Here is a 15,881-nt window from a genome sequence, read left to right on the forward strand (position 1 = left end):
CGAGTCCCAGTCACCCATCACCCCCTGTGCTCGCTGCCCCGTGTCCTAACTCTCACCGAGTCCCGCTCACCCATCACCCCCTGTGCCCGTGTCCTAACTCGCACCCAGTCCCGCTCACCCATCACCCCCTGTGCTCGCTGACCCGTGTCCTAACTCGCACCCAGTCCCGCTCACCCATCACCCCCTGTGCTCGCTGACCTACATTGGCTCCTGATTAAGCAACGCCTCGATTTCAAAATTCTCCTCCTTGTTTTCATATCCCTCCATGGCCCTCGCCCCTCCCTATCTCTAATTTCCTCCAGCCCCACAACCCCCAAGATATCTGCGCTCCTCTAATTCCGCCCTCCTGAGCATCCCTGATTATAATCACGCAACCATCAGTGGCCGTGCCTTCTGTTGCCTGGGCCCCAAGCTCTGGAACTCCCTCCCGAAACCTCTCCGCCTCTTTTTACCTCCGAGGTCAGTTTAGCACCCCAACTTTTCCACTGTCGATCTCTGCTCACTCAGCAACGGTCGGCAGTTGAATCCGAGACTGTCCCGTGTCTGTGGCTCAGTTCCACATCGGTGGACCATTCACCAGCTGAGCCACTGGGGCCTCCCCGTTCTCCCCGCCCCCCCCCCCCCCCACCCCCCCATACCCCTCGTCGCTCCACTCTTGTGTCACAATTCCTCTCTCCTGTTATATCCTTCGCTCCCTCCTATTTCTCATCCACGTGCTGCCCCCTGCCGATATCATCTCTGTAAACTCCTCCAGCCCAACCCCCCCCTCCCAACATGTCTGCGCTCCTCCAATTCTGGCCTCTTGAGCATCCCCCCCATTTCCATCGCTCCTACATTGGCAGCCTTTCCTACAGCTGCCTGGGCCCTAAGCTCTGGAATTCCCACCCTAAACCTCTCCTCTCTCTCCTCCTTTAAGACCCTCCTTAAAACCGCCCTCTTCGACCAAGCTTTTGATCATTGCCCTAATTTCTCCTTATGTGCTTCGGTGTCAGATTTTTGTCTTGCAATACTCTTGTGAGTGGCCTTGGGACGTTTTACTATGTGTTCCGTTTGCCATGTTCTTGCCCACTCGGTCACCCTGCCTCGATCTCTCTGCAGCCTCCTTGTGCCACTCTCGCAGCTTACTTTGCACCGTCAGCAAACCTGGATACATTCCACTCAGTCCCTTCGTCTTAACTCATTAATGGAGCAGACAGAGGCTCATCGAATTGCTGCTGTTCAGTTGGAGTTGGTACTCTGAGCAAAGCCAGATCAGTCACACAGGCTCCAGAAATAGGTGCACTTTTCTCACTTGCTGAAATGCTGATTGCAGGTCAACCATCTCCAGAAAACCGCGGCAGGGCTGACTGAAGAAAAGATTGAACTGCGCGGCAGGCTGGAGCAGTGGACCGGTCGCCCTGAGGCTGAGGAGGAGGGTCCCAGCGACTGTCTATGGGAGAACGGCCTCTCTGAGGACCTCTTGCCAACAAGCAGCCAGCACCAAGGTACTGCGCGCTTCACCGTGTTACTAATAAGAACATAATATAAGAATGTAAGAAATAGGAGCAGGAGTCGGCCATTCGGCCCCTCGAGCCTGCTCCGCCATTTAATAATGTCATGGCTGATTTGATCTTGGCCCCAACTCCACTTCCCTGCCCGCTCCCCTTGACTCCCCTCGAGCTCAAAAATCTATCTCCACCTTAAATATATAGAAACATAGAAAATAGGTGCAGGAGTAGGCCATTCAGCCCTTCGAGCCTTCACCGCCATTCAATGAGTTCATGGCTGAACATGCAACTTCAATACCCCATTCCTGCTTTTTCGCTATACCCCTTGATCCCCCTAGTAGTAAGAACTACATCTAACTCCTTTTTGAATACATTCAGTGAATTGGCCTCAACAACTTTCTGTGGTAGAGAATTTCACAGGTTCACCACTCTCTGGGTGAAGAAGTTTCTCCTCATCTCGGTCCTAAATGGCTTACCCCTTCTCCTTAGACTGTGACCCCTGGTTCTGGACTTCCCCAACATTGGGAACATTCTTCCTGCATCTAACCTGTCTAAACCCGTCAGAATTTTAAACGTTTCTATGAGATCCCCTCTCATTCTTTTGAACTCCAGTGAACACAAGCCCAGTTGATCCAGTCTTTCTTGATAGGTCAGTCCTGCCATCCCGGGAATCAGTCTGGTGAACCTTCGCTGCACTCCCTCAATAGCAAGAATGTCCTTCCTCAAGTTAGGAGACCAAAACTGTACACAATACTCCAGGTGTGGCCTCACCAAGGCCCTATACAACTGTAGTAACACCTCCCTGCCCTTGTACTCAAATCCCCTCGCTATGAAGGCCAACATGCCATTTGTTTTCTTAACTGCCTGCTGTACCTGCATGCCAACCTTCAATGACTGATGTACCATGACACACAGGACTCGTTGCACCTCCCCTTTTCCTAATCTATCACCATTCAGATAATAGTCTGTCTCTCTGTTTTTACCACCAAAGTATCCACATTATACTTCATCTGCCATGCATTTGCCCACTCACCTAACCCATCCAAGTCACTCTGCAGCCTCATAGCATCCTCCTCGCAGCTCACACTGCCACCCAACTTAGTGTCATCTGTAAATTTGGAGATACTACATTTAATCCCCTCGTCTAAATCATTAATGTACAATATAAACAGCTGGGGCCCCAGCACAGAACTTTGCGGTACCCCACTAGTCACTGCCTGCCATTCTGAAAAGTACCCATTTACACCGACTCTTTGCTTCCTGTCTGCCAACCAGTTCTCAATCCACGTCAGCACACTACCCCCAATCCCATGTGCTTTAACTTTGCACATTAATCTCTTGTGTGGGACCTTGTCGAAAGCCTTCTGAAAGTCCAAATACACCACATCAACTGGAAACATCTTCAAAAAATTCCAGAAGATTTGTCAAGCATGATTTCCCTTTCACAAATCCATGCTGACTTGGACCTATCATGTCACCTCTTTCCAAATGCGCTGCTATGACATCCTTAATAATTGATTCCATCATTTTACCCACTACCAATGTCAGGCTAACCAGTCGAAAATTCCCTGTTTTCTCTCTCCCTCCTTTTTTAAAAAGTGGGGTTACATTGGCTACCCTCCACTCCATAGAAACTGATCCAGAGTCGATGAAATGTTGGAAAATGACTGTCAATGCATCCACTATTTCCAAGGCCACCTCCTTAAGTACTCTGGGATGCAGTCCATCAGGCCCTGGGGATTTATCGGCCTTCAATCCCATCAATTTCCCCAACACAATTTCCCGACTAATAAGGATTTCCCTCAGTTCCTCCTTCTTACTAGATCCTCTGACCCCTTTTATATCCGGAAGGTTGTTTGTGTCCTCCTTAGTGAATACCGAACCAAAGTACTTGTTCAATTGGTCTGCCATTTCTTTGTTCCCCGTTATGACTTCCCCTGATTCTGACTGCAGGGGACCTACGTTTGTCTTTACTAATCTTTTTCTCTTTACATATCTATAGAAGCTTTTGCAGTCCGTCTTAATGTTCCCTGCAAGCTTCCTCTCGTACTCTATTTTCCCTGCCCTAATCAAACCCTTTGTCCTACTCTACTGAGTTCTAAATTTCTCCCAGTCCCCGGGTTCGCTGCTATTTCTGGCCAATTTGTATGCCACTTCCTTGGCTTTAATACTATCCCTGATTTCCCTTGATAGCCACGATTGAGCCACCTTCCCTTTTTTATTTTTACGCCAGACAGGGATGTACAATTGTTGTAGTTCATCCATGTCTGCCATTGCCCATCCACTGTCAACCCCTTAAGTATCATTCGCCAATCTATCCTAGCCAATTCACGCCTCATACCTTCAAAGTTACCCTTCTTTAAGTTCTGGACCATGGTCTCTGAATTAACTGTTTCATTCTCCATCCTAATGTAGAATTCCACCATATTATGGTCACTCTTACCCAAGGGGCCTCGCACAATGAGATTGCTAATTAATCCTCTCTCATTACACAACACCCAGTCTAAGATGGCCTACCCCCGAGTTGGTTTCTCGACATATTGGTCTAGAAAACCATCCCTTATGCACTCCAGGAAATCCTCCTCCACCGCATTGCTTCCAGTTTGGTTAGCCCAATCTATATGCATATTAAAGTCACCCATGATAACTGCTGCACCTTTATTGCATGCACCCCTAATTTCCTGTTTGATGCCCTCCCCAACATCACTACTACTGTTTGAAGGTCTGTACATAACTCCCAATAACGTTTTTTGCCCTTTGGTGTTCTGCAGTTCTACCCATATAGATTCCACATCATCCAAGCTAATGTCCTTCCTAACTATTGCATTAATCTCCTCTTTTACCACCTCCTTTTCCTTTTATTCTATCCTTCCTGAATGTTGAATACCCATGGATGTTGAGTTCCCAGCCCTGATCATCCTGGAGCCACGTCTCTGTAATCCCAATCACATCATATCTGTTAACATCTATTTGCACAGTTAATTCATCCACTTTATTACGGATACTCCTTGCATTAAGACACAAAGCCTTCAGGCTTGTTTTTTTAACACCCTTTGTCCTTTTAGAATTATGATGTAGTGTGACTCTTTTTGTTTCTTGCCTTTGTTTACTCGGCCTTCCACTATTGCATTTTACCTTTCTACCATCTGTTTCTGACTCCATATTACTTCGCCCTGTCTCGCTGCATAGGTTCCCATCCCCCTGCCATATTAGTTTAAACACTCCCGAACTGCATTAGCAAATGTTACCCCCAGAACATCAGTTCCAGTCCTGCCCAAGTGCAAACTGTACCTTTTGTACAGGTCCAACTTCCCCCAGTCAATGTCCCAGGAATTTGAATCTCTCCCTCTTGCACCACTGCTCAAGCCACATATTGGCCCCAAGTTTCACCATGATTTGCTCCTGATTTTTAGGAGCAACTGGTGTAGAACGGAGTATCTTAGAAATCGGAATTCTCGGCATTTAGTTTGCTCCAGTTCTATTCAGTTAGAACAGTTTCACTTTGGAACAGAATTTTTTTTTCAAAAGGGGGCGTGTCCGGTCACTTACGCCTGTTTTCAAAGTTTCTTCAGTGAAAACTTACTCCAAACTAACTTAGAATGGAGTAAGTGAAGATTTTTGTACGCTCGAAAAAACCTTGTCTACACTTTCGAAAATCAGGCGTAGGTTACAAATCAGGCGTAGGGAATGGTAGGGGGGGGATGTTTAAAGGGAAGTTTACAAACATTAAACACTTCAGTTTTACAAATAAAGAGCCATCATCAATAATGAATGATAAAAATATCAATAAATCAACCAATAAATCAATCAAAAAAAATTAATAAATAATTGTTTTTTTTTTAAATCAATAAATAAAACATTTTCTACTTACTGACTGCAGCACTGGGAGCCCTCCAACAGCGTGCTGGGATGCCCCCCCCCCCCAGTGTGTCTCTGTCAGTGTCTCTATCTCTCTGTCTGTCTGTGTTTCTGACAGCGAGGGGAGGGGGAGGAGGGGGGTAGAGGGGGGGAGAAGGGGGGGAGGGCAAGGAGATATGGGGGGGGGGGAAAGGAGATTGGGGGGGGGGGGGGCTGAATGGGCCGGGCCCGAGACTTCGGGCAAGGCCCAAGACTTCGGGCAGGGCCTGTCCCCAGCACCAGATTTACAGGTAGGTGGCGTTGGGTCGGGTCGGGGGTAGCGCGGGTCAGGGGGGTGGTGGGAGGGAGGTTGGTTCGGTTCGGGTCGGGGGGAGGGAGGGAGGGAGAGGGAGGTCAGGTCGGGGGGAGGGAGGTCAGGACGGGTCCAGTCCGGGGGCGGGCGGGGGAGGGAAGTGGGAGTCGGGTCGGTGTCGGTGTCGGGCCTGGTCCGGGATGGGGGAAGCGGGAGTCGGGTCGGGTCCAGTCCGGTCTAGGGGCGGCGGGGGGGGGAGCGGGAGTCGGGTCGGTGTCGGGTCGGGTCCGGGGGCGGGAAGCGGGAGTCGAGTCGGGTCGGGAGGAAGCAGCCCCAGTGAGGCCATTTGGCCAGGGCTAGGGGCTGCGTGCTTCGGCCCCTCCCACACAGTTTTGGGCGCCTGGAGCTACTGCACATGCGCGCCCACTGTAGCGCGCATGTGCAGAGGTCCCGGCACTGTTTTCAGCGCAGGGACCTGGCTCCGCCCCCTACAGCTCCTGCTGCGCCGAGGGCCAGAGGACCTGCAGGGAGCTGGAGAATCTGGAAGGTTTTTTTAGGCGCACTTTGTGGCGCGAAAAACGGGCGTCCAGGCCGGGACTGCGCCGTTCTAGGCGCGGCTCGAAACTTGGGCCCATTTATTCTTACTATCCTGCTCCCTCTACTCTGATTAGTAGGTGGCACTGGTAGCAATTCAGATTACTACCTTTTGAGGTCCTACTTTTTAATTTAAATAAATTCCCTAAATTCAGCTTGTAGGACCTCTTCCCGCTTCTTACCTATATCGTTGGTACCCAGCCCCCACAGTTCTCTGGGGCAGAGAATTCCAAAGATTTATGACCCTCTGAGAGAAGAAATTCCTCCTCATCTCTGTTTTAAATGGGTGGCCCCTTATTCTGAAACTCTGCCCCCCGGTTCTAGATTCCCCCATGAGGGGAAATATCCTCTCTGCATCTACCCTGTCAAGCCCCCTCAGAATCTTATACGTTTCAATAAGATCACCTCTCATTCTTCTAAACTCCAATGAGTATAGGCTCAGCCTTTCTTCATAAGACAACCCCCTAATCTCAGGAATTAACCGCATGAACCTTCTCTGAATTGCCTCCAATGCAAGTATATCCCTCCTTAAATAAGGAGACCAAAACTGTACGCAGTACTCCAGGTGTGGCCTCACCAACACCCTGTATAGTTGTAGCAAGAATTCCCTACTTTTATACTCTATCCCCTAAGCCAACTTTCCATTTACCTTCCTAATTACTTGCTGTACCTGCATACTAACTTTTTGTGTTTCGTGTACAAGGACCCCCAGGTCCCGTTGTACCATTTGTAATCCCTCCATTTAAATTATTTTATTTTTTCCTACATCATTTTTATTTTTCCTACCAAATCACAGACGCGGAGGTACGATGGTTGTACAGAAATGCTTTAAATGAAGCAGGTTGATGCAGGATTTCGGGGCGTTTTGTTGAACGGGCTCCCTCAGTGGATTAATGTGTGATGGCGGTGTGTGGCGCTGATCTGCATTGGCAAGCAGATCCTTCGTTCAGTCCTTCAGTGATCTTAGCAATGCAGTAGTTAGGGCGGCAGCAAAATTAATACCCAAAGCAGTTTTTTCATAAGAATTAGGAGGCGGCCATGCGGCCACTCGAGCTTGCTCAGCCATTCAATAAGATCATGGCTCTCCTTCAACCTCAATTCCACTTTCCCGCTCAATCCCCATAATCCCTTCATTCCCCGAGAGTCCAAAAATCTTATCGATCTCAGCCTTGAATATACTCAACGACTGAGCCTCCACAGCCCTCTGGGGCAGAGAATTCCAAAGATTCACCACCCTCTGAGTGAAGAAATTCCTCCTCATCTCAGTCCTAAATGGCCGACCCCTTATTCTGAGACTGTGTGACCCCCTGGTTCTCGACACTCTAGCTCGGGGAAAGAACATAAGAAATAGGAGCAGGAGTAGGCCCTTCGAGCCTGCCTCGCCATTTAATACGATCATGGCTGATCCGATCATGGACTCAGCTCCACTTCCCTGCCCGCACCCCATAACTTCTTATTCCCTTATCGTTTAAGAAACTGTCTATTTCTGTCTTAAATTTATTCAATGTCCCAGTTTCCACAGATCTCTGAAGCAGCGAATTCCACAGATTTACAACCCTCTGAGAGAAGAAATTTCTCCTCATCTCATTTTTAAATGGGCGGCCCCTTATTCTAAGATTATGCCCCCTAGTTCTAGTCTCCCCCATCAGTGGAAACATCCTCTCTGCATCCACCTTGTCAAGCCCCCTCATAATCTTATACGTTTCGATAAGAGCACCTCTCATTCTTCTGAATTCCAATGAGTCTCTCAGCGTCTACCTGTCAATTGAAAGTTGGCATGCAGGTACAGCAGGCGGTGAAGAAGGCAAATGGCATGTTGGCCTTCATAGTGAGAGGAATTGAGTATAGGAGCAGGGAGGTCTTACTGCAGTTGCACAGGGCCTTGGTGAGGCCTCACCTGGAATATTGTGTACAGTTTTGGTCTCCTAATCTGAGGAAGGACATTCTTGCTATTGAGGGAGCGCAGCGAAGGTTCACCAGACTGATTCCCGGGATGACAGGATTGCCATATGAAGAAAGACTGGATCGACTGGGCTTATATTCACTGGAATTTAGAAGAATGAGAGGGGATCTCATAGAAACATATAAAATTCTGACGGGACTGGACAGGTTAGATGCAGGAAGAATGTTCCCAATGTTGGGGAAGTCCAGAACCAGGGGTCACAGTCTAAGGATAAGGGGTAAGCCATTTAGGACCGAGATGAGGAGAAACTTCTTCACTCAGGGAATTGTGAACCTGTGGAATTCTCTACCGCGGAAAGTTGCTGAGTCCAGTTCGTTAGATATATTCAAAAGGGAGTTAGATGTGGCCCTTACGGCTAAAGGGATCAAGGGGTGTGGAGAGAAAGCAGGAATGGGATACTGAAGTTGCATGATCAGCCATGATCATATTGAATGGTGGTGCAGGCTCGAAGGGCCGAATGGCCGACTCCTGCACCTATTTTCTCTGTTTCTATGTTCTCGGTGGAATTTATCCCCAAGAAAATACTTGATTTAACACAGTCGGGGTGCACCTTTTTAACCTTGTAACATTCTTGCCGTTTCTTCAAGGTACCGCGCACACCACGGCAAGCAAGCTGGGCGCCGACCTGGAGGCGTTGAAACGAGCCCTGCAGGAGAAAAGTGAAGAGGCTGAGCGGAATTTCCGCAACTATTCCGATCTCCTCAACGCGCGCCAAGAGCTGGCGGCGTCCAACGAGAGCCTGGTCACCACCGCGGAGCCGCCGAACGACGGCGGGGCTGACCCCGCGGACAGTGGCCGAGGGAGGGCTGCGGGCCGGCAGCCCCGGACCGCGTCCGAAGGCGGGCAGCAAGCGGCTGGCGAGTCTGCCGAGGCAGGCGGACGGGGCCCGGTTGAGGCCAGCCAGCGGACGCAGTGGCACACGGAGCCCGCGGAGCTCTCGGCGAGGTTGAATCCCGCACAGCTGGCCATGAAAATCAACCCGGCGGAACTCGCCGCCAGAATACAGCGCAATCGGCAGTTCAAGCACCACCTGTCTGTGGCATTCGATGAAACGGAATACGAGCCATGCGGACTCCCGGACGTGGTGCAGAAAGGTGGGTCGCTGGGCACGGTTCCTTACTCTTCAGCAGCAATTTGTTCAGATACATCAATCGTCTCATTCTCGGGACCAGTGACCACAGTCCCCATCAAACGCTCCCAGGGCAGGTACAGCACGGGGTTAGATACAGAGTAAAGCTCCCTCTACACTGTCCCATCAAACACTCCCAGGGCAGGTACAGGGGGTTAGATACAGAGTAAAGCTCCCTCTACACTGTCCCCATCAAACACTCCCAGGGCAGGTACAGGGGGTTAGATACAGAGTAAAGCTCCCTCTACACTGTCCCCATCAAACACTCCCAGGGCAGGTACAGGGGGTTAGATACAGAGTAAAGCTCCCTCTACACTGTCCCCATCAAACACTCCCAGGGCAGGTACAGCACGGGGTTAGATACAGAGTAAAGCTCCCTATACAGAGTAAAGCTCCCTCTACACTGTCCCCATCAAACACTCCCAGGGCAGGTACAGGGGGTTAGATACAGAGTAAAGCTCCCTCTACACTGTCCCCATCAAACACTCCCAGGGCAGGTACAGGGGGTTAGATATAGAGTAAAGCTCCCTCTACACTGTCCCCATCAAACACTCCCAGGGCAGGTACAGGGGGTTAGATATAGAGTAAAGCTCCCTCTACACTGTCCCCATCAAACACTCCCAGGGCAGGTACAGGGGGTTAGATACAGAGTAAAGCTCCCTCTACACTGTCCCCATCAAACGCTCCCAGGGCAGGTACAGGGGGTTAGATACAGAGTAAAGCTCCCTCTACACTGTCCCATCAAACACTCCCAGGGCAGGTACAGGGGGTTAGATACAGAGTAAAGCTCCCTCTACACTGTCCCATCAAACACTCCCAGGGCAGGTACAGGGGGTTAGATACAGAGTAAAGCTCCCTCTACACTGTCCCATCAAACACTCCCAGGGCAGGTACAGGGGGTTAGATACAGAGTAAAGCTCCCTCTACACTGTCCCATCAAACACTCCCAGGGTAGGTACAGCACCGGGTTAGATACAGAGTAAAATTCCCCTTGGAAAAGTAAAAAAATTGCAGGTTTATGGGGAAAGAGCGGGGGGGGCGTGAGACTAATTGGATCGCAATTTCAAAGATCCGGCACAGGCCCGATGGGCTGAATGGCCTCCGGTGCTGTATCATTCTGTGATTTCGTTGGGCATGGTTTTTGCTGCACCCAAAGCAACTTAATTAGACAACTGCCCTGCCCAAAAGGTTGGGCCACCTCCGTGCTAAATGATCTCCTGGTTTATTAGCAGAATCTTACTATACTTATAAAAAACTAATTGTGCAGAGAAATAGTACATGAAAGCTTCCTTTGTTGCTTCTCGCGAGTGAGAACAGACGTTTTGCTCTGCATACAATGGCACATTTCCCCCATGATGCTCCCTTTGAGCTGTGCGGGTGCGCGCGCTCTGGAGCTGCGGGAACCGCGCACGAATCTTGCACCAGCGTTACCGATCGTGGCAAACTCCAGCGCAGGTGGTTTTGGGCGTAACACGGGTTTAAAATTCCCCGGTCTGTTTGGGTCGCCTTCACCCAGAGTGCACTGATATAACCAGAGGCAGCTCAACACCCAATCCTGTGTCTTATCCCAATCGTTTTTTTTTACTAATAGTTTTTGACTGCCGTTGTTTGATTTTTAAGATTCCGGTTCCCACCTGTACATTGCCCGTGGAGTTCTGATGTTACTTGCTCTCTCCTCTCTCTCCAGGTTTCGCAGATATTCCGACTGGACCTTCCTGCCCTCACATCCTCCGCCGAGCAAATCTGAATCGTCCCCAGCCTCCGGGACAAGGGCTATCTCTGCTTGGCTTCTTCAACGGGCTCGCTGGTGACAGCAAGCAGTAGGTGCAGAGCAATTGCACCGGATCCGACAGCAACAGAAAGTTTCCAGATGATGCACGCTTCACGGTACCCCCCCCCCCTCGTAAAATGGGAATCTGCTTACAGTTCTGTGCACGGTTAATAAATTTATGTGTATATATATATGTATGTAATATATAAGCAGCGAGTGCAGAAGACTAATGAGGGGGAACTGAACAGGCCAAGTTCCCCTGTCTCTAAGGGAGCTGGATCAGAATTGAAGTTGCGCAGTCATTGACTCTGCTTGAGTTCAGGGCGGTATTGTTGCTGGTTTCAGCTCCTTCACACAATCTTAATTTAATTTATTCGAGTCTTTATTTTAAAGAAGAGGTATCTGTGGGTGCAGCACGGTGAATTGAAGAGCTGGTGGCCCTTGTTACAGTTTTTTGTCGGCGGTGCTCTCGGGCAGTCCCTCGGGATCGAGGATGACTTGCTTCCACACTAACGTGAGTTCTCAGGTGACTGATGGGTCCAATGTGGGACCTACAGCCTCTGTCACAGGCGGTGTCTGGGGAAGACGGTGGTTGGAGGGAAGGGTGTGTGGGATGCTTGGGTTTGTCGTACGCACCTTCCGCTGTTTGGCGCTTGGCTTGGCTTCCCGGCGGAGAGACTCGAGGTGTTCGGATCCTTCCCGGATGCTCCTCCTCCACTTTGGGCGGTCTCGGGCCAGGGATTCCCCAGGTGTCGGTGGGGATGTTGCACTTTTTCCAAGGAGGCTTTGAGGGTGTCCTTGAAGCGTTTCCTCTGGCCACCTGCTACACTGTGATTGTTTCCAACCTCTCGTACTGTTGCGTGAGGCGTGGCGAAAAGGTCGGCCTTCCTCGCAGGTGGGAAGGGAGATTAATCCACCCAAGGATACCTGTTGCTTCGTCTGACAGGGGCATTCACAAAGGCCTGGCTGTGGGACTCTATCGCCCTCTGCTGGGGAAGGTGCTGGGGTGATTTGTGGTGGCGGGGGTGGCAGAGACCAACCAAAGGTCTCCTTTCTTTAAAAAGGGGACAGTGTTGTTTGTTGCCTTTGGAATTTTCCTCCCACCTCTCTTGTTCAGCTGTGACTGTCACTTTGAAGATTCTTGGCCATTGAACTACTGGCACACAGATGTTCATCATAGGCAGTCCCTCGGAATCGAGCAAGACTTGCTTCCACTCTAAAAATGAGTCGTTAGGTGGCTGAACAGTCCAATACGGGAACCACAGTCCCTGCCACAGGTGGGACAGATAGTCGTTGAGGGAAGGGGAGGGTGGGACTGGTTTGCCGCACGCTCCTTCCGCTGCCTGCGCTTGGTCTCTGCATGCCCTTGGCGACGAGACTCGAGGTGCTCAGTGCCCTCCCGGATGCACTTCCTCCACTTAGGGCGGACTGGTCTTTGGCCAGGGACTCCCAGGTGTCGGTGGGGATGTTGCACTTTATCAGGGAGGCTTTGAGGGTGTCCCTGTAACGTTTCCTCTGCCCACCTTTGGCTCGTTTGCTGTGAAGGAGTTCCGAGTAGAGCGCTTGCTTTGGGAGTCTCGTGTCGGGGGCATGTGGACAATGTGGCCCTGCCCAGCGGAGCTGGTCGAGTGTGGTCAGTGCTTCGATGCTGGGGATGTTGGGCCTGGTCGAGGACGCTGACATTGGTGCGACTGTCCTCCCGGGGGATTTGCAGGATCTTGCGGAGGCATCGTTGGTGGTATTTCTCCAGTGACTTGGGGCGTCTACTGCACGTGGTTGTAGACAGAGATGTTCGCGGGCCTTGTCAACTCACCTCGGTTATAATTGTTGAAACTATTGATCTTATGAATAATACGGATTAATTTTCACAGTGAGACACCAGAAGGAATATTGAATATCCAGTTTCTCCAAGAAGATGGGGCTTAATGAAGGAATGAAAGCTTTATTCATAGGTCGGGTTTCTGATTTTTTTGCATTCTGTATCTTGTTTGTACAGTAGGTGTTGGGTTCTTGTTCAAAGATTTTATTTATTGATTACATTTTTAATTGGGATTTCCAAGGGCGCTTTTATATTCCTGGTTTTCATGGACATTGTATCCAGACTTGAATGCAGTCATTTTGAAAATATTCTCAGTTGGAGTATTGTATTGTATTTCAGTTTGTTCTCAAATATTAATTGCTTTCATTTTAGCTCCATTACTCGATGCTGACGGTACACTAAAGGAGATATTGTTCTTGTTACTTTAGTTGTGCACAGAACAAGACAGCGAATGTTATGTTACAGCCTTAAAATGCACAAACAAATCGGATTCTGATGCCGCTGCAAATGTCATATTACACTTCATGCATGAGACCGAAAATACTGTTTTTTTTTGACTCGTGTTCCAAATTATTATCAGTAACCATGTAGGGGGAGGTTATTCATTGTCTTGTGTCTCACTGTAATATCTGCGCAGTGTTGAGTGATTCCAGGTCAGTTCTGTGCTGTGACCCCCCCCACCCAACCCCCCCCCATAGCCAGAATTGGCGGCACACATTCACATCCAGATTGGCGGAGTCTTCAGCATCGCAAGCAGCCTCCCTCCAGCGTTTCCCATCCGGAGCTCGACCACCGACAGCTTTACCGCAACGGAAGAAACAGATGGCTTAGTGAAAGGCAGTGGAGAGATGTCTTAAAACACAGTGGAGTGCTTTCAGAAAGAAATCTTGTTTACAATGGCAGAACTTCACTAAAACTGTCACCAACAGTGCGGGCAGCAATACCTCGAGTCCAGTTCCACGAAACAGCTTCATGTGAAACGGCTGGCGGCTTTTGACGTGAATCACAGGCAATAGGAAGCTTGGAATTCTACATCGGGTTGTGAGGCCAACTTAAAACTGACGGCGTATTTTATATTTAAAAAAAAAACAAATGTGTTTCCTTAAGATGAACTTGAATGATTTTTTTGTTAAAAGTTGAAATGGAAGAGGTTTATCGCTTGGAGAGACAAATCTTCAGTCATGTGCAAGATGTTGGTTATGTGCTGAAGTGGATTGTAATTGTTATCCCATTATCAGTTACGTGAGTGAATGGTTGAATATCCAAATTTTTCAACACTATAGAATTTCACTTCTGCCCGCGTTCAGGGAATTCTACCGTACCCAAATAGAATTTACAGCACAAACAGGACATTCAGCCCGCTGGGTCAGTGCCAGCGTCTGCGTTCCACACATACCTCACCAATGCTCCCTCTAAATATTACCCTGGTGCCTTTAAATTTCAGCCACGTGCACACGGCATCTTCAACAGAACAGTTTCTGAGCGGCCATGTGCGTGAAAGTAAATTTGAATGGGCCACGCGACCCGTTAAACGGGCCTCTTTTCCACCCCCCCCCCAAAAAAAAAAATTCTTCCCGCTCCCTCTTCATTTAACCCCATTATAATCAAAGGATGATCATAGTGAGAGCTATCCGACCTAATCCCACTTTCCAGCTCTGGGTCCGTAGCCCTGTAGTTAACGGCACTTCAGGTGCACATCCAGGTACTTTTTAAATGGGGTGAGGGTTTCTGCCTCTACCACCCTTTCAGGCAGTGAGTTCCGCCCCAGACCCCCACCACCCTCTGGGTGAAGAAATTTCCCCTCAAATCCCCTCTAAACCTCCCCCCAGTTACTTTAAATCTATGCCCCCTGGTTGTTGACCCCTCTGCCAAGGGAAATAAGTCCTTCCCTATTTAGGCCTCTCATAATTTTATACGCCTTAATTAGGTCTCCCCTCAGCCTCTCCTGTTCCAAAGAAAACAACCCCAGCCTATCCAATCTTTCCTCGTAGCTAAAATTCTCCAGTCCTGACAACATCCTCGTAAATCTCCTCTGTTCCCTCTCCAGTGCAATCACATCCTTCCTGTAATGTGGTGACCAGAACTGCACGCAGTACTCCAGCTGTGGCCTAACTAGTGTTGTATACAGTTCAAGCATAACCCTGGCCTTTCAAGTTCTTGGTTGAGCCTTGGGCATAGTCTCTGTCCCTTTTACCTTCCTTCACGGCAGAAGTGACAAGGGAGGCAACGAAACCTTCCCCTTTTGCCATTGCTGGCCTCTAAGGACCAACACCAGGGAGGATCAATATGAAAAATTGTAGTTTTTCTACTAAGTGCCTGGGTGCAAGAGTTTCGAACGTGCACTTGGGTTTGAGATTATTAATCAGCTGTGCGTGCGTAAATCCGACTCGTGTTCAATTGCTCACTGTTCCTGAATCTGATCCTCGGTATAAAGTTCTCTTCACACGAGTGTGGTTCTGTATGAGATACATCAGATGGAATCCTTGAATAGTCGTCTCCGCTGTCAGCTGCTAAGATTATTTACTGTATTTAAGTTATCACCTTGTGTTCCCACTCATGAAGTGTTGACCCTCCAATGGGAAATAAAATGACTGATCCTGTTAAAAGGAATAAAATCACATGGCGGTACAGTGCAAGGTGTGAAATAGCGTGGTGTTTTTCCTACTGAGACTACAATAGATATGATATGTGCTTTGATGAAAAGGGTAGCCTTTCAGTGGCTTCACCGGGGTGGGGGGAAATGATAACCAGAGTGTGACAATAAAGGGACAAAGTGTATAAAAATATCAAAGTGGGGTCAAAGCAGGGAGAAATGGTAAAAGAAAAAGGACTCAGTAAAATAATCGGAGTAACTATTCGTCCTAAGTCCTAAGAACATAAGAATTAGAAGCAGGAGGAGGCCATTCAGCCCCTCGAGCCTGCTCTGCCATTCAACAAGATCATGGCTGATCTACCTCAACTCCACTTT

At 49.1% G+C, this 15,881-nt stretch overlaps 1 protein-coding gene across 1 annotated transcript in view; it reads left to right on the top strand.

Moving 5' to 3' along the window:
• LOC139239433 (centromere protein F-like) overlaps positions 1-15,549 on the top strand; it is a 56,131-nt gene extending 40,582 nt beyond the window's left edge. Inside the window, exons 13-15 of the mRNA XM_070868162.1 lie at positions 1,313-1,484; positions 8,782-9,288; positions 11,011-15,549. Coding sequence (XP_070724263.1) covers positions 1,313-1,484; positions 8,782-9,288; positions 11,011-11,147 — 816 coding nt within the window. The 3' untranslated portion in view covers positions 11,148-15,549. The remainder of the gene's footprint in view (positions 1-1,312; positions 1,485-8,781; positions 9,289-11,010) is intronic.
• The last annotated feature ends 332 nt before the right edge of the window (positions 15,550-15,881 follow it).

Source organism: Pristiophorus japonicus, chromosome 27 (assembly GCF_044704955.1).
Source record: "Pristiophorus japonicus isolate sPriJap1 chromosome 27, sPriJap1.hap1, whole genome shotgun sequence".
Taxonomy (NCBI): Eukaryota; Metazoa; Chordata; class Chondrichthyes; family Pristiophoridae; genus Pristiophorus; species Pristiophorus japonicus.